Genomic DNA, 16,026 nt, shown 5'->3' with positions numbered 1-16,026 from the left:
CTATCCACATATAAACTAGGACAGGTCTGCTCAAACAAAAATACAAAAGCCTATTCACACGCTCTTTTTTCTCTAATGCATGACAAAGAAATTCATGATTCATATGTTCAACATTTTGAGAAACGAATTACAGTTGCAATAACCAATTCATCAATGCATATTCACACAATCATTCCAAATCAGTTTAGAAGTTCACTGATCATTCCTAATACCAATAATAATCCAGTGCTAAAATTTTTACTACGTTTTTATTTCATTAAACAATAGCAAGCTAACAAATAAAGTTGTAACAAATGGAAATAACTCTATTAATCTGAAACTAGTACCGGGGTATGAATCTTTCACAGGAAGCTAATAGAAACTACAATGACCAACCACTAGAAAAACAAACAAAAATTTCCAGAAATTTTCCATCGAGAAATCCTGCATTTTCCCTTAATTTTGGAATTATTCAACATTCAACTCCATATGCCTTTTCTTATTGTCCACTTGCAGACAGATGAAAAACCAACTTGAGCCATTAAACGAGGTATCTACAATGGAGTTGAAAGTAACAAGCATATCACCTGCCACAAAATCTTGTATTCTGAGCTCTACCAATGTATTAGACACAACTCCTCATCAAAATGAATCATGACCAACCAAGAAGTCAGCATTTCTTCATCAAATTTCCCATCTCCATATTTTAGCTGAGAAGAAAGTTCCATGGACAACAAGCCAAACTGCAAGATGTCAATATTTGTTACCAGTTGGTCCATCTGAAATGGCTTCAATATTTAAAATTGACTGACATTCAGCAATAGAGGCTTCTGTACTATAAAATTTGCAACTGAAGTAGAAAATTGCATTCATCATGGAATCGATAAGCACCACAAATGAATACATTATCACCAAAAGAGGCCCTTCCCATAACCTCGAAGATCCATCTCCATAGCTCAAAGTGATGACCCTATGCTCAAATAACCACTCAATAAATGCCATCCCAATTGTTGATCCTAAAAATATCACTAGACCCACCTGAGTTTGGCCCTTAATCAAATACCCTGACTTTAGCAATGCCTGTGCCCCTGACACATTCTCCAACACAGAGACAACAATTCCAGTATTACAGATGATAATAGCAATTGCAAAAACTACTGAAAACACCAACCCCACAATTAGAGCCACACACCCAATTAAATCAGATGTAAACCCAACGACAGAAAGTGAACTACACACAGCAACAAGAAGCACAAAGAATGTTGTGAGACAACCAAAAATCACCATACACACCCACAAATATGTTTTCACAGGCCGCCTCCAAATTTTGCAAATTACACCAAAAAACTTACAAAAGTCAACCTCTTTCTTTGAATAAGTACAATCTACAGAATAAGCAACACCAACTTTGGACAACAAGGCCAGTGTAATAAACATAGGACTGCACATTGTGGAGGACACAACCATTTCAGAGATTTTATGAATCAACTGTTTGATAAAAGGCCTTACTTGAACACCACTAGCCTTTGCAACCAACAAGAGCCTAACAGCAAGTTTCTTCACAATGCTTGGATCAACTAACACTTTTGATAAAATAAGCACTGATACTGGGCAAATTAACATCGCAGCAATAAGCATAAAAGCCGAACAATTATACCGGAGAATCCTAACAGATTCTCTCAAGATCTCTAAAGCACTTGTGGCATGAAATTGGTGATTGCTGACATTGTTACCATGGTTAGATGATTCTAACTCAAGAACATGCAAATGGGTATCTTCAGATCCCTCCATTTCTAAGTAATGCAATCTAATCCAAGGGGAAGCACACGCAAAGACCTCAGTTTTTATCAAGACGTCTATAAATTACACAGAGCTGCAATCTGCTCATCAGATCCCCTGTAACTGGTAATAAAGAATGGGAATCATAATGAGCTTTAAAACAAACGCAAATAGATCTGGTAATGTAAAAAAAATTTTTTCAAAAAAAAAACCTGAGCGTCGCGAAATTGAAACGGTGGCAGCAGACAAAACTTTGGAAGAAATGGGTTTATGCTAAACGTATGCTTTAGGTCTTCGGAGGAATGGCGGTGGCATTTACCGCGTTCGAATTAAAAAATCTTTACACTGCAAAGGGGAAAATTTATTATTTATCAATATTCAATATATTATATTTAATAAATCCGTTTTAAAATTTATATTATGTTCGGTCAAACTGTAGGACGTAAGCCCAATTGATCCACAGTATTCTCGCACTCGTTTGCACAGCCTTTTTCTTTTTAAACACTCTGTGCTCCATCTTCCATCACCGACAGAGTCTTCAAAGGATTCTACGCACCACGGTAGATCAGTCAAGTTTACTTCCGCTATCAAATCCATTCTTAACTCTTTTCTGCCTCTCCTGGTTGCCACTTCCATTTGTCGTATAATTTTTTCCGGACTTTCTAATTATTTTCGCAATTTCTTTTTCAATGATAAAACTTTGATAGTAAAATACAATAAATTCAGTAAATAGGTGAGTCAACGGTTAATAAAGTTGGTAGAGTACTAGAAATGCATACCTGAATCTGTCGTTTGGATGACTGGCGATGCAATAGAAAATCTGGGTAAAGATTGGATCTCCACCCTTATGCTTATAATTTTCCAAAAATATTGCACATAACAAAGCAAGTTCATACGAATTACCAAAGATGTGTCTAAAACTAAATTGATTTGATCACAATATATTAACTATATAAGTTTAACCTAAGAATATTTCTAATATTCGGTGTTAAATTAGCAGAGTTTGTTGGGTTTGAATTAAAAATAAAATAATACATAATTATATAATAACATATTATCTAGATATTTAATTTAGTATTATGGAATAGACTAAATGACTATTTCCCACCCAAGTTTTAGGTCATTTAAAAAAATGCATCTTTAGGATTTAAAAACTAAAATATTTATTTATCATTAAACTTTTGTTAAATTTTCAGTTAAATTTAAAGGTAAAATCGTTATTTTACCTATAAATTTAAAAACTCTAAAAGTTTATATTATTTTTCCTCCTTAGTTTTGAAAACTAATAATTTTCCTTCTAACTTAATTATTTTCCAAGTTTAAAAATTGGCTTTCCTTCCCCCCCCCCCCCCCCAACCCAAAGTCTAGGTTTCAGCCTCTCATATGTTTCACATTCACAATCGCCCCCTAGCTTTTTGAAAAATTTTAATTAAACTTAGGGTTTAGGTCAGCTTCCAAATTGCCATCGACGACCTTTTCCTTTTGTCTCCGACATCCTAGACCAAGCCACTGTGGCATCTCCTTCATCTTCTTTCCATATCTATTTGGTCTGGTGCAAAATTTGGCCAAAATCAAGCGAGAGATTTAACTTGATTTCGGTGGAATTTGCGCCAATGGGAGGGAGAATGAAGTTGTGAATCCTCCTTGGTCTATTCTTTAGTCTACTCTGCTCTCATCCTCCCTAGTGAATCTATTATTTCAGTCGGATTTTGCTATTTCAACATTCTTCATTTTTTAATCTTCTACATCTACGAGAAGGATGTCGCAATTTCTATCAGATTTTGTTCTGGACTAGAGAGAAATGGGAAGAAGATGAAAAGGATGTCATAACGGCTCAACCTTGGATGCTGGAGACGGTGCGAGAAGTTCATCGAGGCAATCTGGAAGTTGAGCTAAACCTTGGGTTTAAATAAAAATTTTCAAGAGGTTAGGGACGGTTAAATGGGAAAAATATAAGTGGTTGAAGCCCTAAACTTGGGGGGGGGGGGGGGGGTGAATCAGTTTTTAAAATTAGAAAATAATTAAATTAGAGGATAAATTGTTAGTTTTTAATACTAAAGAGAGAAAATAATATAAATTTTTAAGGTTTTAGAGTTTATAGATAAAATAATGATTTTACCTTTAAATTTAGCTAAAAATTTAACAAAAGTTAAAAAACGAGTAAGTTTTTAGATTTTTGAAATCTTAAAGATATGTTTTTAAAAATAAAGTAAAACTTAGGTGGGAAATAGACGTTTGACCTAGTGAGTATAATGAGATGAGTTTGTCTTTGTATTTATATTTATTTGTATTCGTACCTCTTCTTCATGATTATTAGGATTGTTACCTTGTAATGTCTCACAAATACATTTTCTTGCCTGCTTTTGTTTCTTTTTATTTTTATGTAAATGTGTAATTTAATAGAAAAGCCAAAACGGTAAAATAAATTAGACTCATCTTGTCCTACTACCTCCACAATTGCAAGATAGAAAATAAGATGGTAGCAAAAACACTATATACAGAGCTACACAAGAAACCCTTGGGAAAAAATCAACCCAGCCAAACAACCGAAGCCAGTGAAGAGCAACGCAAGAAACAAACAGACTACAAACACCAGACCCTCAGCTTCATGATCCACCACTGCCTCTAAGACAACCAACGCAGCAACAAGCAAAAGCTATGGGACACCACTGTCTGCCTTTGTTTCTTGGTTGTAGTTAGTTTGCTTTTGTCCGTGAAATAACGTAACAAGAAAGCGTCTGGGACAGATTCTTTTGCTGGATCTGTGCACAAATTAATTGAAAATATGCCAAGAAATATGATCTTCTTTCTTGGCCCTTGGGCAAGTAACTTTCGTATTTTATTTTTTCTTTCATGGAATATAAATATGAAATTATAATTTATTAATTTTGTCTCTTTACCTTTTAAACCTGAAGGAAGTTTCCTCATTAAAACAAATAAGAACGAGCCAAGCAAGCAAGTCAATCGATCTCTCTGGACGCCATGCTCTGTTTGTAGCTAAACTACAAACAATCAGCCTTCTTCACTCTTATTTCTTTCTTTTCATCATCCTCATCAACATCATCCTTCTCTAAAGTGTTTGTATCTCTGAGACTGATCCACCATGCCAACGCCACATCTCAGTCTCTGCACCATCCTTTCCGAATCAAAACGCATAATCAAAGCACACTCACGTCACTTCCTGGCGCTCTCAGTCCTCTTTCTTCTCCCCTTATCTTTCTCTATCGTCGTTTTCCCTACCCTCCAACAACTCCTTCACTTCACCACACACAACTCAAGAACTCTTCTTAGCCACGCTATTTACCATTCCACGTTTGACAAACAAAGTCTTCTCCTTACTCTCTTGTACTTGGGTTTTACCTTTGTTTTATCACTCTGCGCTGTTGGTTCTATCACCTACAGTGTCTTCCATGGCTTCTATGGTAGACCCGTTAAATTTATGTCTGCTATTAAATCCATTGTGGTTTCCTTTTTCCCTCTTCTTGCTACCATTCTTCTTTGTCAAATAATCATGTCTGGGATTATTGCCTTTTTTGTGATTGTGGTGTTTTTGGTCGTCAAGTTCGTTAATTTTGTTGGTTTTCAGTGTGAGTACTCCTACTCCTCTCCCTTCTTTGTGGGGTGTATTTTACTCCTCATCATATTTTTATTGTTGATTTTGGTTTATTTGCAAGTGAATTGGGTTTTGGTAGCTGTAGTAGTGGTGGTGGAATCGAGTTGGGGGTTTAAGGCATTGAAGAGAAGTAAATATTTGGTCAAAGGATACAGCTTTGTGGCTTTATCGCAGAGTTCATGTTTCGCATTTCTGGTTGGGATTTTAATTTGGAGCAGCTCGGATTTAGGCACTCGTTTTGGGGGCATCAGTAAAGGGTGGAGTTGGGCATTTGTGCTACAAATTGTGATTGCTTCAACTTTGTTGATGTTGTTGTTCCTTTACAACATTGCGGCGAATACGTTGTTGTATATGTATTGCAAAGCAATACATGGAGAACTTGCAATGGAGATTGCAGAGGAATTTGCCGAGGAGTATGTGAGTTTGCCTTTCGATAATGGGAAAGTACCTCATCTTGTTTCTGCTGTTTATAATGGATACTAGGTTTTCCTGCCTTGTAATAATAACTCCTTGTTTGTAATTGGTATGGCTGTTGTGTACTATGAAATTAATGTATGTGAATATCTAAAAATGTGAGATGTGATCTTTTCATGTCAATGATTCAATGCCATATACCGGCTGACCAGGAAACTTACGAATTTTTCAAAGTTAATTGAAACGGGGCTGCATAAAGCAGCATCTGTTTGATTCTTTATGATAATTGTTGAATCTTTCTGCAAGAAATCTTCCAGATTCAGAAACTGTGTCAACCATTATAAATCTTCTTCCTGAGTGAAGCCCTATGATAGTTACAGCTATCTCATTAGGGAACTGGAATTGGTAAGATAGTTTAATGGCATCACTGGATATATGCTTCTGCAACTTATCTTCACATTCATTCAAATCTCAATAGCAGCAGAAAATAACAGGCATCACAGAAACTCAATGTGTCAAATCTTCTATCTAGACTATGATGGGTTACAGAAAGTGAAAGGCAACAAGGCAAAAAGTAGCACACAGCAGGAGGGATAAAGTCACACAATATATAGCAACAAGGGTCAGTTTTTTCTCTTTCAGAAATTCGAAAGGAACAGTAAGCTCATTGAGAAGCTATCCAAGAATACGAAGGACGCATTTTTAACAACCCAAAATGGGAGTGCAATCGAGTATTATAAGCAACATAGCAGCAAAGTTGCCTTCTCTGTCAGCCACAAAAGCATAAAAGCAAGTACTGGAAGAAAAGTAGTGTCTCTCAGTGCTTTTCTTTCACAGCCCTTGTCATGTCTTCAGCTTAATAAAACCAATCTCCAAAGCTTCTAATTCAATTGGGCAATGCAGCAGATGATTATCGAGTCCTTGACATACTTTAGCCCACAAATGAAAGAATGTTGAATTTTACAACTTCTTGTAACTAAAATGAACCAATCTTCATTAACGGTTCCAGGGTCAAAGCTTTCTATTGATACTGTTGCTAGATGAAGAAGGTGCTTTCAATTTTACAATGCTATCATCAATCTTCTCATCATGCTCAGTGCTAAAGAGAAGATTACTCCAGTTTGTCGACCTTTGGATGATTCTAGAAGGAACCCGGTCACTATCTTCCCCACCAGATGCTTCATACCCATCACTAGTAGACCTAGATAGAGGAAATCCCTTCTGTGCAGACATTATACCAGCAGATAGACCTGTCAGCTGCCTTGACTCTTCAGCTCCTGATGAGGAGACCCGGAATGGATGAATATCTGGAGAGTCTAAACTACTCTCAGGAGAAGAAGCAACAATACCAGCTGAGCTTGACATTGCTCGGCTTGTTTGGAAAGCACTCCTGGCTTCAAGCTGGAGTGGGGCTAAATTAGTTGAAGCCTCAGTGAAACCGTTTTGAACAGCTTTAGCAGAAAGGCTCGAAACCACTGATAGAGGTTCCATAGGTAGGTCAGCTGGGAGGCGCACCCGCTTACTGGCTCTCCTTCTATTATCTGGCCTTGGGATCATTCGACGGCTACTGCTTCCAAAGCTGTTGTCTGTTTCTAGCCCAAAAGAGGCTTCCCGCCTCACCACAGGTTGCAGGATTTTGGACTTCTTTCTTGCCTCTGCAGCGGCCTTCGAAACCTCCTCTGCATTTAGCCGTGCCAATGTCCATGGACTAATCTTCACCGCTGGGTTCTTTTTCTTAGTTGGATCTTCTCCCACCATCTTTTTCCCTAATGAACTTACAGATGCAGTCTCTGGTGGTACAACATCAAACTGGAGGAAAACAGAAATAGCAGTTGCATCAATAAAACTGTAGAATTGTACACTTAAGTTACGTAAGCACATAAAAAAAGGATAAATTTTAAATTTGATTTCAATACCATTGAGTAAGCCATTTAGTTTCCCATTACTGATTAAATAAGAAAAAAACAGTGAAAATATCAGCTCATTTGAGGACCCGCTTCTTGAGAAACCCACTTATAAGTTACCAATTCACTCATTTTGGAAACAGTTCTCTTCACCTATCAGAATAATGCATGCATTCAAATGGGACAGAATGAATGTCAAAATTTTACTTATGGATTCTACACAGAGAGTAGGCTATTTGTATTATTTCACCAAGAAGATGGCACTATTTACATCATACTTTAAAGTATTAAAAACAGAAAGGAGAATAAGGAAGAAATATATGATCATGGAAAAAGATCCTTTGGTTGATAATAAGCTTATAGGTTATCATTGAATCGTAAAGACCAGTAGGTAAAGATTCACAGGCATTTATATATGATCAAAATTACCTGATCTTCAAGAAACAAGCGAGGAGGTGTACACCATGCACCGCGGTGGAATGTAGAGAAGGAGCTAGCACTGCTCAATCCAGTTAGTGAGCTGGCAATTGACATTTGGGGACTCTGCTGGCCTCCAACTCCTTGTTGCTCTTGTTCCTGCTCTCTTAGAGCTATTATATAATCATAGGTGCTAATTCCCTGTGAAACGTGCATAAGGAATACATTATTAGCTTATTAACATGTCCACATGCTAAAATAAAAAAAAAAAGAAATCTGCACTAAAGCGGATAAAAAGTAAAAATCTACAAAAAAGGGATCACCATCCTCGGTTAAAAAAAAAAGCACACAAACCACTACATATAGCAAGCAAACGTTACAACAAAACTAGCACCCAAAGCAGAAACCCAAATTAGAAGCAATTTATATGCAAGGGCATTGAAACTACAATAGCTTTATCGACTCAAGTACTGAGATAGAAACATGATTTACTAACCAAGGATAGAACAATGAGAAACATTACCTTTTTTATCAGTAGGATATGAAAGAAGAATAGTTGAGCAAGCGGTAATGTAGCAATCATTGCCAAAATCGTGCATACCGCCTGTAACAATGCACTATTTGATTTAGTAAATTTAGCATAAGCAATTAAAGTAGCGCACTCAACTGAAAATGGATGCATCAGTTTTATGGATGTTATTGCTCAGTTTGAAAACAAAAAGCTGCTGAATATATGTAAGCTTGAAGAACACCCAAGGCCCACGGAATTTGTTTTAATAACAAGATCCATTGTAGGAGAAAACTCACCACCACAATAACAAAGGGAGCTAAAGAAAAACTGCTTCCTAACTTGGTCGAGATATCCACAGAGAAGCGCTTGCGCTCAAGAAAACAGCAGATTAATACCAGGATTCCAGTCGACCATTGTAGAATAAGCTGCAATCTCAAGCCCAAGTAGGACAAACCAGGTATACCTGTCAATAATCAATTAAAATGAAGATGACTAAAATTAAAGGCTTACACTGCTTTATCTTCAGGTTCTGGCATGTCGCTTGCAGGACAATAGCAGCAATTAGGATTCAGGAAACTATCCAATACCAGGAAAGGATAAAGAATATGGCATTTGGTTGGGAAGGCACCAATTTAAGAGTAACAGAAACAATGGTTACCCAAAATTTATACAAAATCAAGTACAAGGGATAATATGATTTTGCCGAGGAGATAATTAAAAGACCATGTGAATTTCAAAAAGACTTCAGTGAACATTATGAATTAAGTTCATAATGTTGAAAAGACAATGTGAACATTACAAATTATCAGGCGCTAAAACCTTCTCAAAACCCTGTCTAAACATGGTCATGGGAAACTCATTTTTTTCCAAAAAATGATGTATTTAAGTGACACAAGAACAGGATGTAATGGATCAGACCAAGGAGGATTTTTATAGAGAATTATCAGAGGCAATGACCAGTCGACAAATGGTTTTACTATGGAAGATTTGAAGTGAAGCAAGCAAAAGATAGAGACTTGTTCTTACCAAGACAAGAGCAGAAACCATTAGGGTGAAAAACTGTCGATAATTTCTTTTGCCAATACAATTGTTAAGCCACTGCAAAAATCAAAGACAATTAGCAAACTACAATATGATCAAGGAAAATAAATAAATCCACGAAAGAAAAAAAATCCTCAATACCCTGCAGTGATGATCAAAACGGTCAACACATTTGTCACAAACTCTGCAATGCTTGCTGTACTTGAATACCTGTGAATGACAGTAACGATGATTAAATAAGCTACATCATGTAAGAATGTTCTTATGTAAAGTAGTAACCCTATCCTGCATAAATTGATAACAAAAACAAGTCCTTAGCATGCCTGACTTCTGCAGAATATGCCTTTAAATTTCAAAATGAATACAAAATGAAAATAAGAACCGCTTGACAAGGTGTAAATTGCAATCCATTTTAACTGTTTTCACATACCTCAACTTCACATAAGCTGCAATAATACATGCCATCTTCACTGATTTGCTGCTCAGAAGATTCACCACTTGAACCGGAGCAGTTGCAGATAAAAGCACAAGGCGTTAGAGCATATAAGAGAGAAGATGAACAATCTGCAGATTTATTTATTTTCTCAATTTCTGAATTGAGGTCTTTCGAAGTTACATCTGCACCCATTTCATCCTTCTCCAGAGGTTTTCCCCCAACTGCAGCAGCATTTGCATCATTTATAGATGAAGTAGATTCACCACCCAGTTTAGAATCCTTTAGTCGGGCAGCCTTTACACTTTCTGGAATTTTGAGATATTTTTTGGACTTAAAAACTCCTGGATCAGCGGGATCAGCAGCTGCACACCAAATATATAGACCGAAGACACAAGCAATCTAAATAGAAAAGAGATGATCAGTAAAATTTCATAGCAGGAAAGGTCATTCAACTAATAAAGCTGAATACAAAGAAAATTGCACGCATATAACTAACTTATCAAAATATCAAATACATTGTGACTTGTGAACCATGCAGTAATATATACTAGGATATCCACAAATACAGTTCATAACTTAGTAATCAAGAACTGAAGAACTTCAAACGCAGTGGAAACAAAAGCCTACTACTTTTTTACAATATACAACCTAAAAAAGTGATTGAATGTCCTCTGTAAAAAAAAAAAAAATGTAAATAGATTACACCAAGTTGCAGAATAACTATTTACATAAGATTGTACCATAAATATGGCAGTTGAAAAAAACAGGGACTGATATTTGAAGTCATCTATCAAGGAGCTTCTTCTCTCACCAACCACAGATCTCTTAAGAAACTTCAACAATTGTGAACTTCAATAGTTGCAACAATAATGGATAATTTTTAGACGCTAAATTTGATGCAATATGATACCAAAAGACTCTCAATGAAAAGAAAGATATAAATATTCAAGGTTTACCCATAGAGATTACATACTTTACTAATTTATTCATTCTAAACATGCACAAGAGCAACAAAACTTAAGTAAACATAATTAATTTGGATTGCCAAGAACATGAAAGAAGGAAAGAAACAGTCAAACAATAAATTTAGTTAGCCACAAATTAAGTACTGGTCCACGAATAAAATTCTGCAGTGAAGGCTTATGTTAATCTTAATGGGAAGAACTAGATTGTTTTTCTATTACAGAATAAATTCAGTTACAATTACAGAAACAACTTTCAGAGAAACCGAGCTTCCCAACACCAAAGGGCATAAAAGTAGGATTTCACAATCAGAGGAAAAGAAAAAGGCATGCTTTGGCGCAAACTAGTGACAAAATCCAGATCAATGAAAGGATCCAATTTGAAATTCAAATAGTATACAATCAGAGCCTTACAAAAGGTTCAATAGCAAACAGACAAGCACCCCAGTTACCTTATCGGCTAAATCGACAGGTTGATGGCATGCTCTAGAGGATCTATCGATAAAATTGCCAAATGACAAACATAGGCCGGAAAGCGAAAGCAGCCCAAGAAAAATTAAAAACATACCACAAACCTAAAACCAAACACATGTAGTTTAAAACAAACATGCAGAGAAAGCACAGATCTCAGTTCTTCAACCCTCTAAAAGATTAAGCATATGAAAAAAAAAAAAAGGAAATGACTTACAATAGGAGTGTAGATTCCCATCATAATAAGCTGAAAAATCCTCCTCCCAACAAAAGGGGCAAAGAAAACATAGAAAGCAAACCCCAAAGCCAGAAATACGGCAACAGCCACCACCTTCACAGATACAGAATAACCCATCAAAATCCAACCTTTAATTAATAAAAATGCTTAGGACTAAGAAGAAACAAAAAAATGACAGCAAAAACAAGTTACCTGAAGAGGGTGGTAAGGAAGTTGCCACCCATTTTTCCTCATTTTTTTCTTACAGGTTGCACCTTGCAACCCAGAACAAGAAAATGCCAGAGAACACTGAAACTTGTTTGTTTAATTTCCCTCGTCTGTTCTTTTACTTCCCCTCATTTTCCGGCAAAGAATGAAGATCACTCATTTCACTATGCTACCAAACAAGCATAATCCTTCAAAAAAAGACCATTTTTTTCACGGGTCTATCCTATTCAAAGAAAAGAGAAAAAAATAAAAATAAAAATAAAATGAGAGATAAAATTAAACAAAGAAAATAAGAGAAATGGGACAGTGAGGAAAGCTTTGTCTGTTTCACTAAATCAAATCCTGAGAAGGATGAGATATTAGGAAATAAAAATAAAAATAAAAAATGAAGAGAAATGTGTACAGTGTACTCATAATCTGGTTTTGTGTTTTTCTCTGTTTTCTTTTCCGGCTTTTTACTTGAGCAAGGATCTGTGGTTTGTTGTGACTGTCAGAGAGAGAAGACTATTTTTATTTTTCTTTTCATGCCTATAATTACCTCGCAACCCACTTCTGCTTTCGCTTTTTTTTATTTTCTTGTTTCTAGCGTAACCTTTTTTCTGGGGCAAATCACACCTCACAGTCACAGGCCAATCTACCCAACACAGTTCTTTCCTCTCACTTTTCCAATTGCCTTTTGACACAACCAGCCTTCTTTAAACCCTTCTTAAATGCTGACAACTGATGCACATTCAATGAAATACATTAATTTTCCTTTAACATTTAATAACAATATTAATAATATAAGGTTAAATTATCAATAACAAAAACAAGCAACATAACCCTTTTTTTAAACACCTTTTGCTTTATTTTAATGGCAGATTATGTTGGGGATAAGAGAGAAATAAGAATAATAATAATAATTATGAGAGAAGATGACCCACCCAAGGTGGATCTTGTTTTACAGTAATAGAATACTATGCTTTTATGGAAAGAAATGGAACAGTGACGAACAAACGGAGGGAACCCCACTTTTCTTTAATGACGTTTTCCACTTTAAAGCTTCTGTTTCCATCATAACCAGAAGGGCATGCTTTTTAGCTGAAATTAAATGAAATCAAAACCCTCCACCTTGTCACTACTATTGGACAAATACCTACTGATATTTAATGTTTTCTCTGTTTGTTTTTTGTTTTCAAGTAAAGGAGTAGTTGATGCCTACTAGAAGTAAACAAAGATGGAGCTAGATACCAAGTCATGTGATGGGGATATAATTATGTGCCTACCTGCCCTTTAACTCTGTTCCATCAGTTATTTTTTCATATACATGCGAGAATCATTAGGATTTGAATATTTAGCACGAGAATTTGGCAGGATGCACTTCTTTCAGTGATGAAAAGGAAGTTTAGCTCTAACTAATTGGACTTTACTGCACTTGAAAATGTGCAAAATACAAGGGAGTCTCAAAACATAGTGAATACAAGTCAAAAAGGCTATATATATAATGATAGAAGACGCAAACAAGCAATTCAAACTTATGTCAGTCTTAACCACTAGGTCAAAGTTAAACCAGCAAACTACGAAATAAAAATGGAGATGGGCAAACAATGCCATTAGTATTAGTTGGTGGGGTGTATAAAATTGAGCTGATACGAGGGGAATGGCAAAGGGGAAGGAAGGTGACATTACAGAGACGAGTGAAGGGGATATTTCAAAGGGTGGTTTTGCTTGGGGAAGAGGAATTGGCATTTTGTTGTCAGATGCTGGTCCTGGCGAGGTGAGAAGTAAACGCATGTACAAGAGAAAGATAATTGTCAGTTTATGTAGGCGTAGGCTTAGAGATGAGATGACATTTATTTTTACCATTGCCGATGCATGCACATGGACATGCACCCATGACCCCCGTATTCCACTGCTGCAAATGTCTCAGTCACTTCACCATTTAACATTTTCACACTTAAATTTAAATAGTTAAAAAATGCTTTAAATTTTGAAATATTAATTATTTTATCCATATTTTTATCCGTCATTTATTTATACAGTCAAGCTTGGGTTTGATTTTATCTTAAAGGCCGAAGGACTATATGCCGCTAAAGTTTTTTTTTTTCCTGTTAATTTTAAAAGTTTTATTTACCCACTTATAAATTATTATAATTAATTGAGTTTATTAATTATATCATTTTTTTTTAATCTTAAAAATTAATAATTTCTTCCCAATCTAAGTTTTTGAAAATAGCATTTTCATTTTCAATTTTTAAATTCAATTTTTTGATGATATTTCTTTCTTTTTGATGACCTCCAAGTAATCTTTCTTCCTCTCTAACATGACCTCCTTCCAACTGTTCTCCTCGACATCATCATCGAAGAAGACGACTCATCTTTGTTGAATCGCCTTTATCTCTAACAAAAAAGAATCGTCTTTATCTCAACGAAGAATAATCATCTTCGTCCAGAGACAAAAACAAGGTCTTTGTCGATGATAAAAACTCTTCGTCAACAACGATGCTAAGTAGAACCATTAGAAGGAGGTCATGCTGGAGAGGAAGAGACGTTACCTGGAGATCGCTGGAGAGGAAGAAATGTCATCAAAAAATTGAATCTGAAAATTGTAAACCCTAAGGAAAAAAATATTATTTTTTAAAACTTAGGTTAGGGAAAATTATTAGTTTTTAGGGTTTATGAGAAAAAATAAAATCAAATTTAAGTTTATTTTTAATAATACAGATAAAATGATGATTTTTTCTTGAAATCGTTAATTTTAACCCCCTACAAATGAATAAATAAAATTTTTAAAATTAATAGAATAAAACTTATGAAAACAACATACTTTGGACGAGAAATAGTCCTTTGGCCTCTCTTAAAAATGCAAGTTTCATCCCTTTGCACTACTCACTATAAATCCAGTCACTTTTTTTATAAAAAAGAAAAATAAAATCATTAAAATTTTATATCAAATTTATTTTAATTCAAATAAGTATAGATATTAATATATTATAATTTTATTTTATTAAAAAATTAAAATAATTAATATCCCTTCAAATTTGGTAGTAAGTTGAGATTAGTAATTTGGAATTTTTACCGAAAATTTCAACTTGATTTCTTTAATATGAGTTTGAATTTAAACTTAAATATTTTGAATCGAATTGAATACGAGGAATAATTGAGTTAGAAAATAAGAAAAGAAAAAAAACTGAACCCACTGGATTTAATTCCTTGGATCTCTTTCTCTATCTTATATTAAAACACTCCTTCACCTCTCACGTTTTCAAACGCCCCACCACCAAAATTTTACAGCATTTTTCCATTCTCACTTTGTTCTATTTAAATGAATCTAAATTTTCAACTAACAGCAATAGTAATTTGATATTTTTGTTAATTATTTCTTCCAAAACATTGATTAATCATAAAGCAAGATGAAATTGTGTCATTTCAAGCTAAAAGGGGCCAACCCATTTCTGCATTTAAGTAAAACAATTGGATAAAATTTTATTTATTTATGCAAAGCTGCTTTTGAATTTTGGAAACTATACTTTGAGTATGTTTTAAGTAATAAATTTGTAATCTAACTTAGAAAATAATCTTCTCTCTTTCTCGAGAGAGATTTAGAGAATATTTGTGACGCCAATGGGAACAAAAAGAAGAAACCAACAGACAAATAAATAACCAAATATTGCATTGATTACTGGGTTCATTGCCTCCTTGATTGTTCCTTAATTTTCATTATTTATTAATTAATCAAAATTCCAACTAGTTAGTTATGCTTCAATTTGACGTTGTGCCTACCATCAATTCTATATTTCAAAATTAATTCTTCATCTTGGATTTGATCAATGTTTTAAATTCTAAACTAAGCATTCGATAAAAGGTTTAATTCAAATTTTATTGGATTTAATTATTTTTGGAAAGAATAGTCAATCCAAGCCGATTTAACCACAAGTCATATTGTTCCACATGTGAAAAGCTAATTCGGCTTTACCCAGAGAAACCATAGATTTGAAACCAAGAATAACATCTCATTTTTTGGAATATATGATTGGTTGTCTCAAAATAAATTTGATTTATATATTTATATATG

The 16,026-nt window shown here is 34.8% G+C and overlaps 3 protein-coding genes across 6 annotated transcripts; 1 reads left to right on the top strand and 2 right to left on the bottom strand.

The window, feature by feature from the left end:
* Positions 1 to 226: 226 nt before the first annotated feature.
* On the bottom strand, positions 227 to 2,651 carry LOC123212954. Its single transcript, XM_044632213.1, has 3 exons — positions 2,538 to 2,651; positions 1,971 to 2,103; positions 227 to 1,881 (listed from the first exon to the last, which is right to left on the bottom strand). Exon 3 carries the CDS (start codon positions 1,768 to 1,770, stop codon positions 733 to 735), a length of 1,038 nt encoding a protein of 345 aa, XP_044488148.1. The 5' UTR covers positions 1,771 to 1,881; positions 1,971 to 2,103; positions 2,538 to 2,651; the 3' UTR covers positions 227 to 732.
* A 2,027-nt stretch (positions 2,652 to 4,678) lies between these two features.
* On the top strand, positions 4,679 to 5,968 carry LOC123213490. The gene has a single exon (XM_044632931.1). It carries the CDS (start codon positions 4,862 to 4,864, stop codon positions 5,852 to 5,854), a length of 993 nt encoding a protein of 330 aa, XP_044488866.1. The 5' UTR covers positions 4,679 to 4,861; the 3' UTR covers positions 5,855 to 5,968.
* Positions 5,969 to 6,224: 256 nt separating this feature from the next.
* LOC123213489 (probable protein S-acyltransferase 22) lies at positions 6,225 to 12,551 on the bottom strand. Of its 4 annotated transcripts, none has more exons than XM_044632927.1 (10): positions 12,376 to 12,551; positions 11,958 to 12,195; positions 11,745 to 11,858; positions 10,089 to 10,493; positions 9,800 to 9,868; positions 9,644 to 9,715; positions 8,914 to 9,042; positions 8,630 to 8,710; positions 8,119 to 8,307; positions 6,225 to 7,594 (listed from the first exon to the last, which is right to left on the bottom strand). In XM_044632927.1, exons 2-10 carry the CDS (start codon positions 11,997 to 11,999, stop codon positions 6,797 to 6,799), a joined length of 1,899 nt encoding a protein of 632 aa, XP_044488862.1. In that variant the 5' UTR covers positions 12,000 to 12,195; positions 12,376 to 12,551; the 3' UTR covers positions 6,225 to 6,796. The 4 variants fall into 4 exon arrangements, with proteins under 4 accessions (XP_044488862.1, XP_044488861.1, XP_044488863.1 ...); XM_044632926.1 differs by having other exon boundaries at positions 11,958 to 12,190; XM_044632928.1 differs by having other exon boundaries at positions 11,958 to 12,160.
* Between the last annotated feature and the right edge of the window lie 3,475 nt (positions 12,552 to 16,026).

Source organism: Mangifera indica, chromosome 4 (assembly GCF_011075055.1).
Source record: "Mangifera indica cultivar Alphonso chromosome 4, CATAS_Mindica_2.1, whole genome shotgun sequence".
NCBI classification, from domain to species: Eukaryota; Viridiplantae; Streptophyta; class Magnoliopsida; order Sapindales; family Anacardiaceae; genus Mangifera; species Mangifera indica.
This window is presented reverse-complemented; position numbering and strand designations above follow the sequence as displayed.

Bases quoted from the DNA above. Each gene is read 5' to 3' on its own strand.
- LOC123212954 (XM_044632213.1), bottom strand. From the start codon at position 1,770: ATGGAGGGATCTGAAGATACCCATTTGCATGTTCTTGAGTTAGAATCA.
- LOC123213490 (XM_044632931.1), top strand. From the start codon at position 4,862: ATGCCAACGCCACATCTCAGTCTCTGCACCATCCTTTCCGAATCAAAA.
- LOC123213489 (XM_044632927.1), bottom strand. From the start codon at position 11,999: ATGAGGAAAAATGGGTGGCAACTTCCTTACCACCCTCTTCAG. The intron at 9,716-9,799 runs GTATTGAGGATT...TGATTTTTGCAG, and splicing joins GTTTTGATCATCACTGCAGG to TGGCTTAACAATTGTATTGG. The intron at 7,595-8,118 runs GTAATTTTGATC...GTTTTCCTCCAG, and splicing joins GCTTGTTTCTTGAAGATCAG to TTTGATGTTGTACCACCAGA.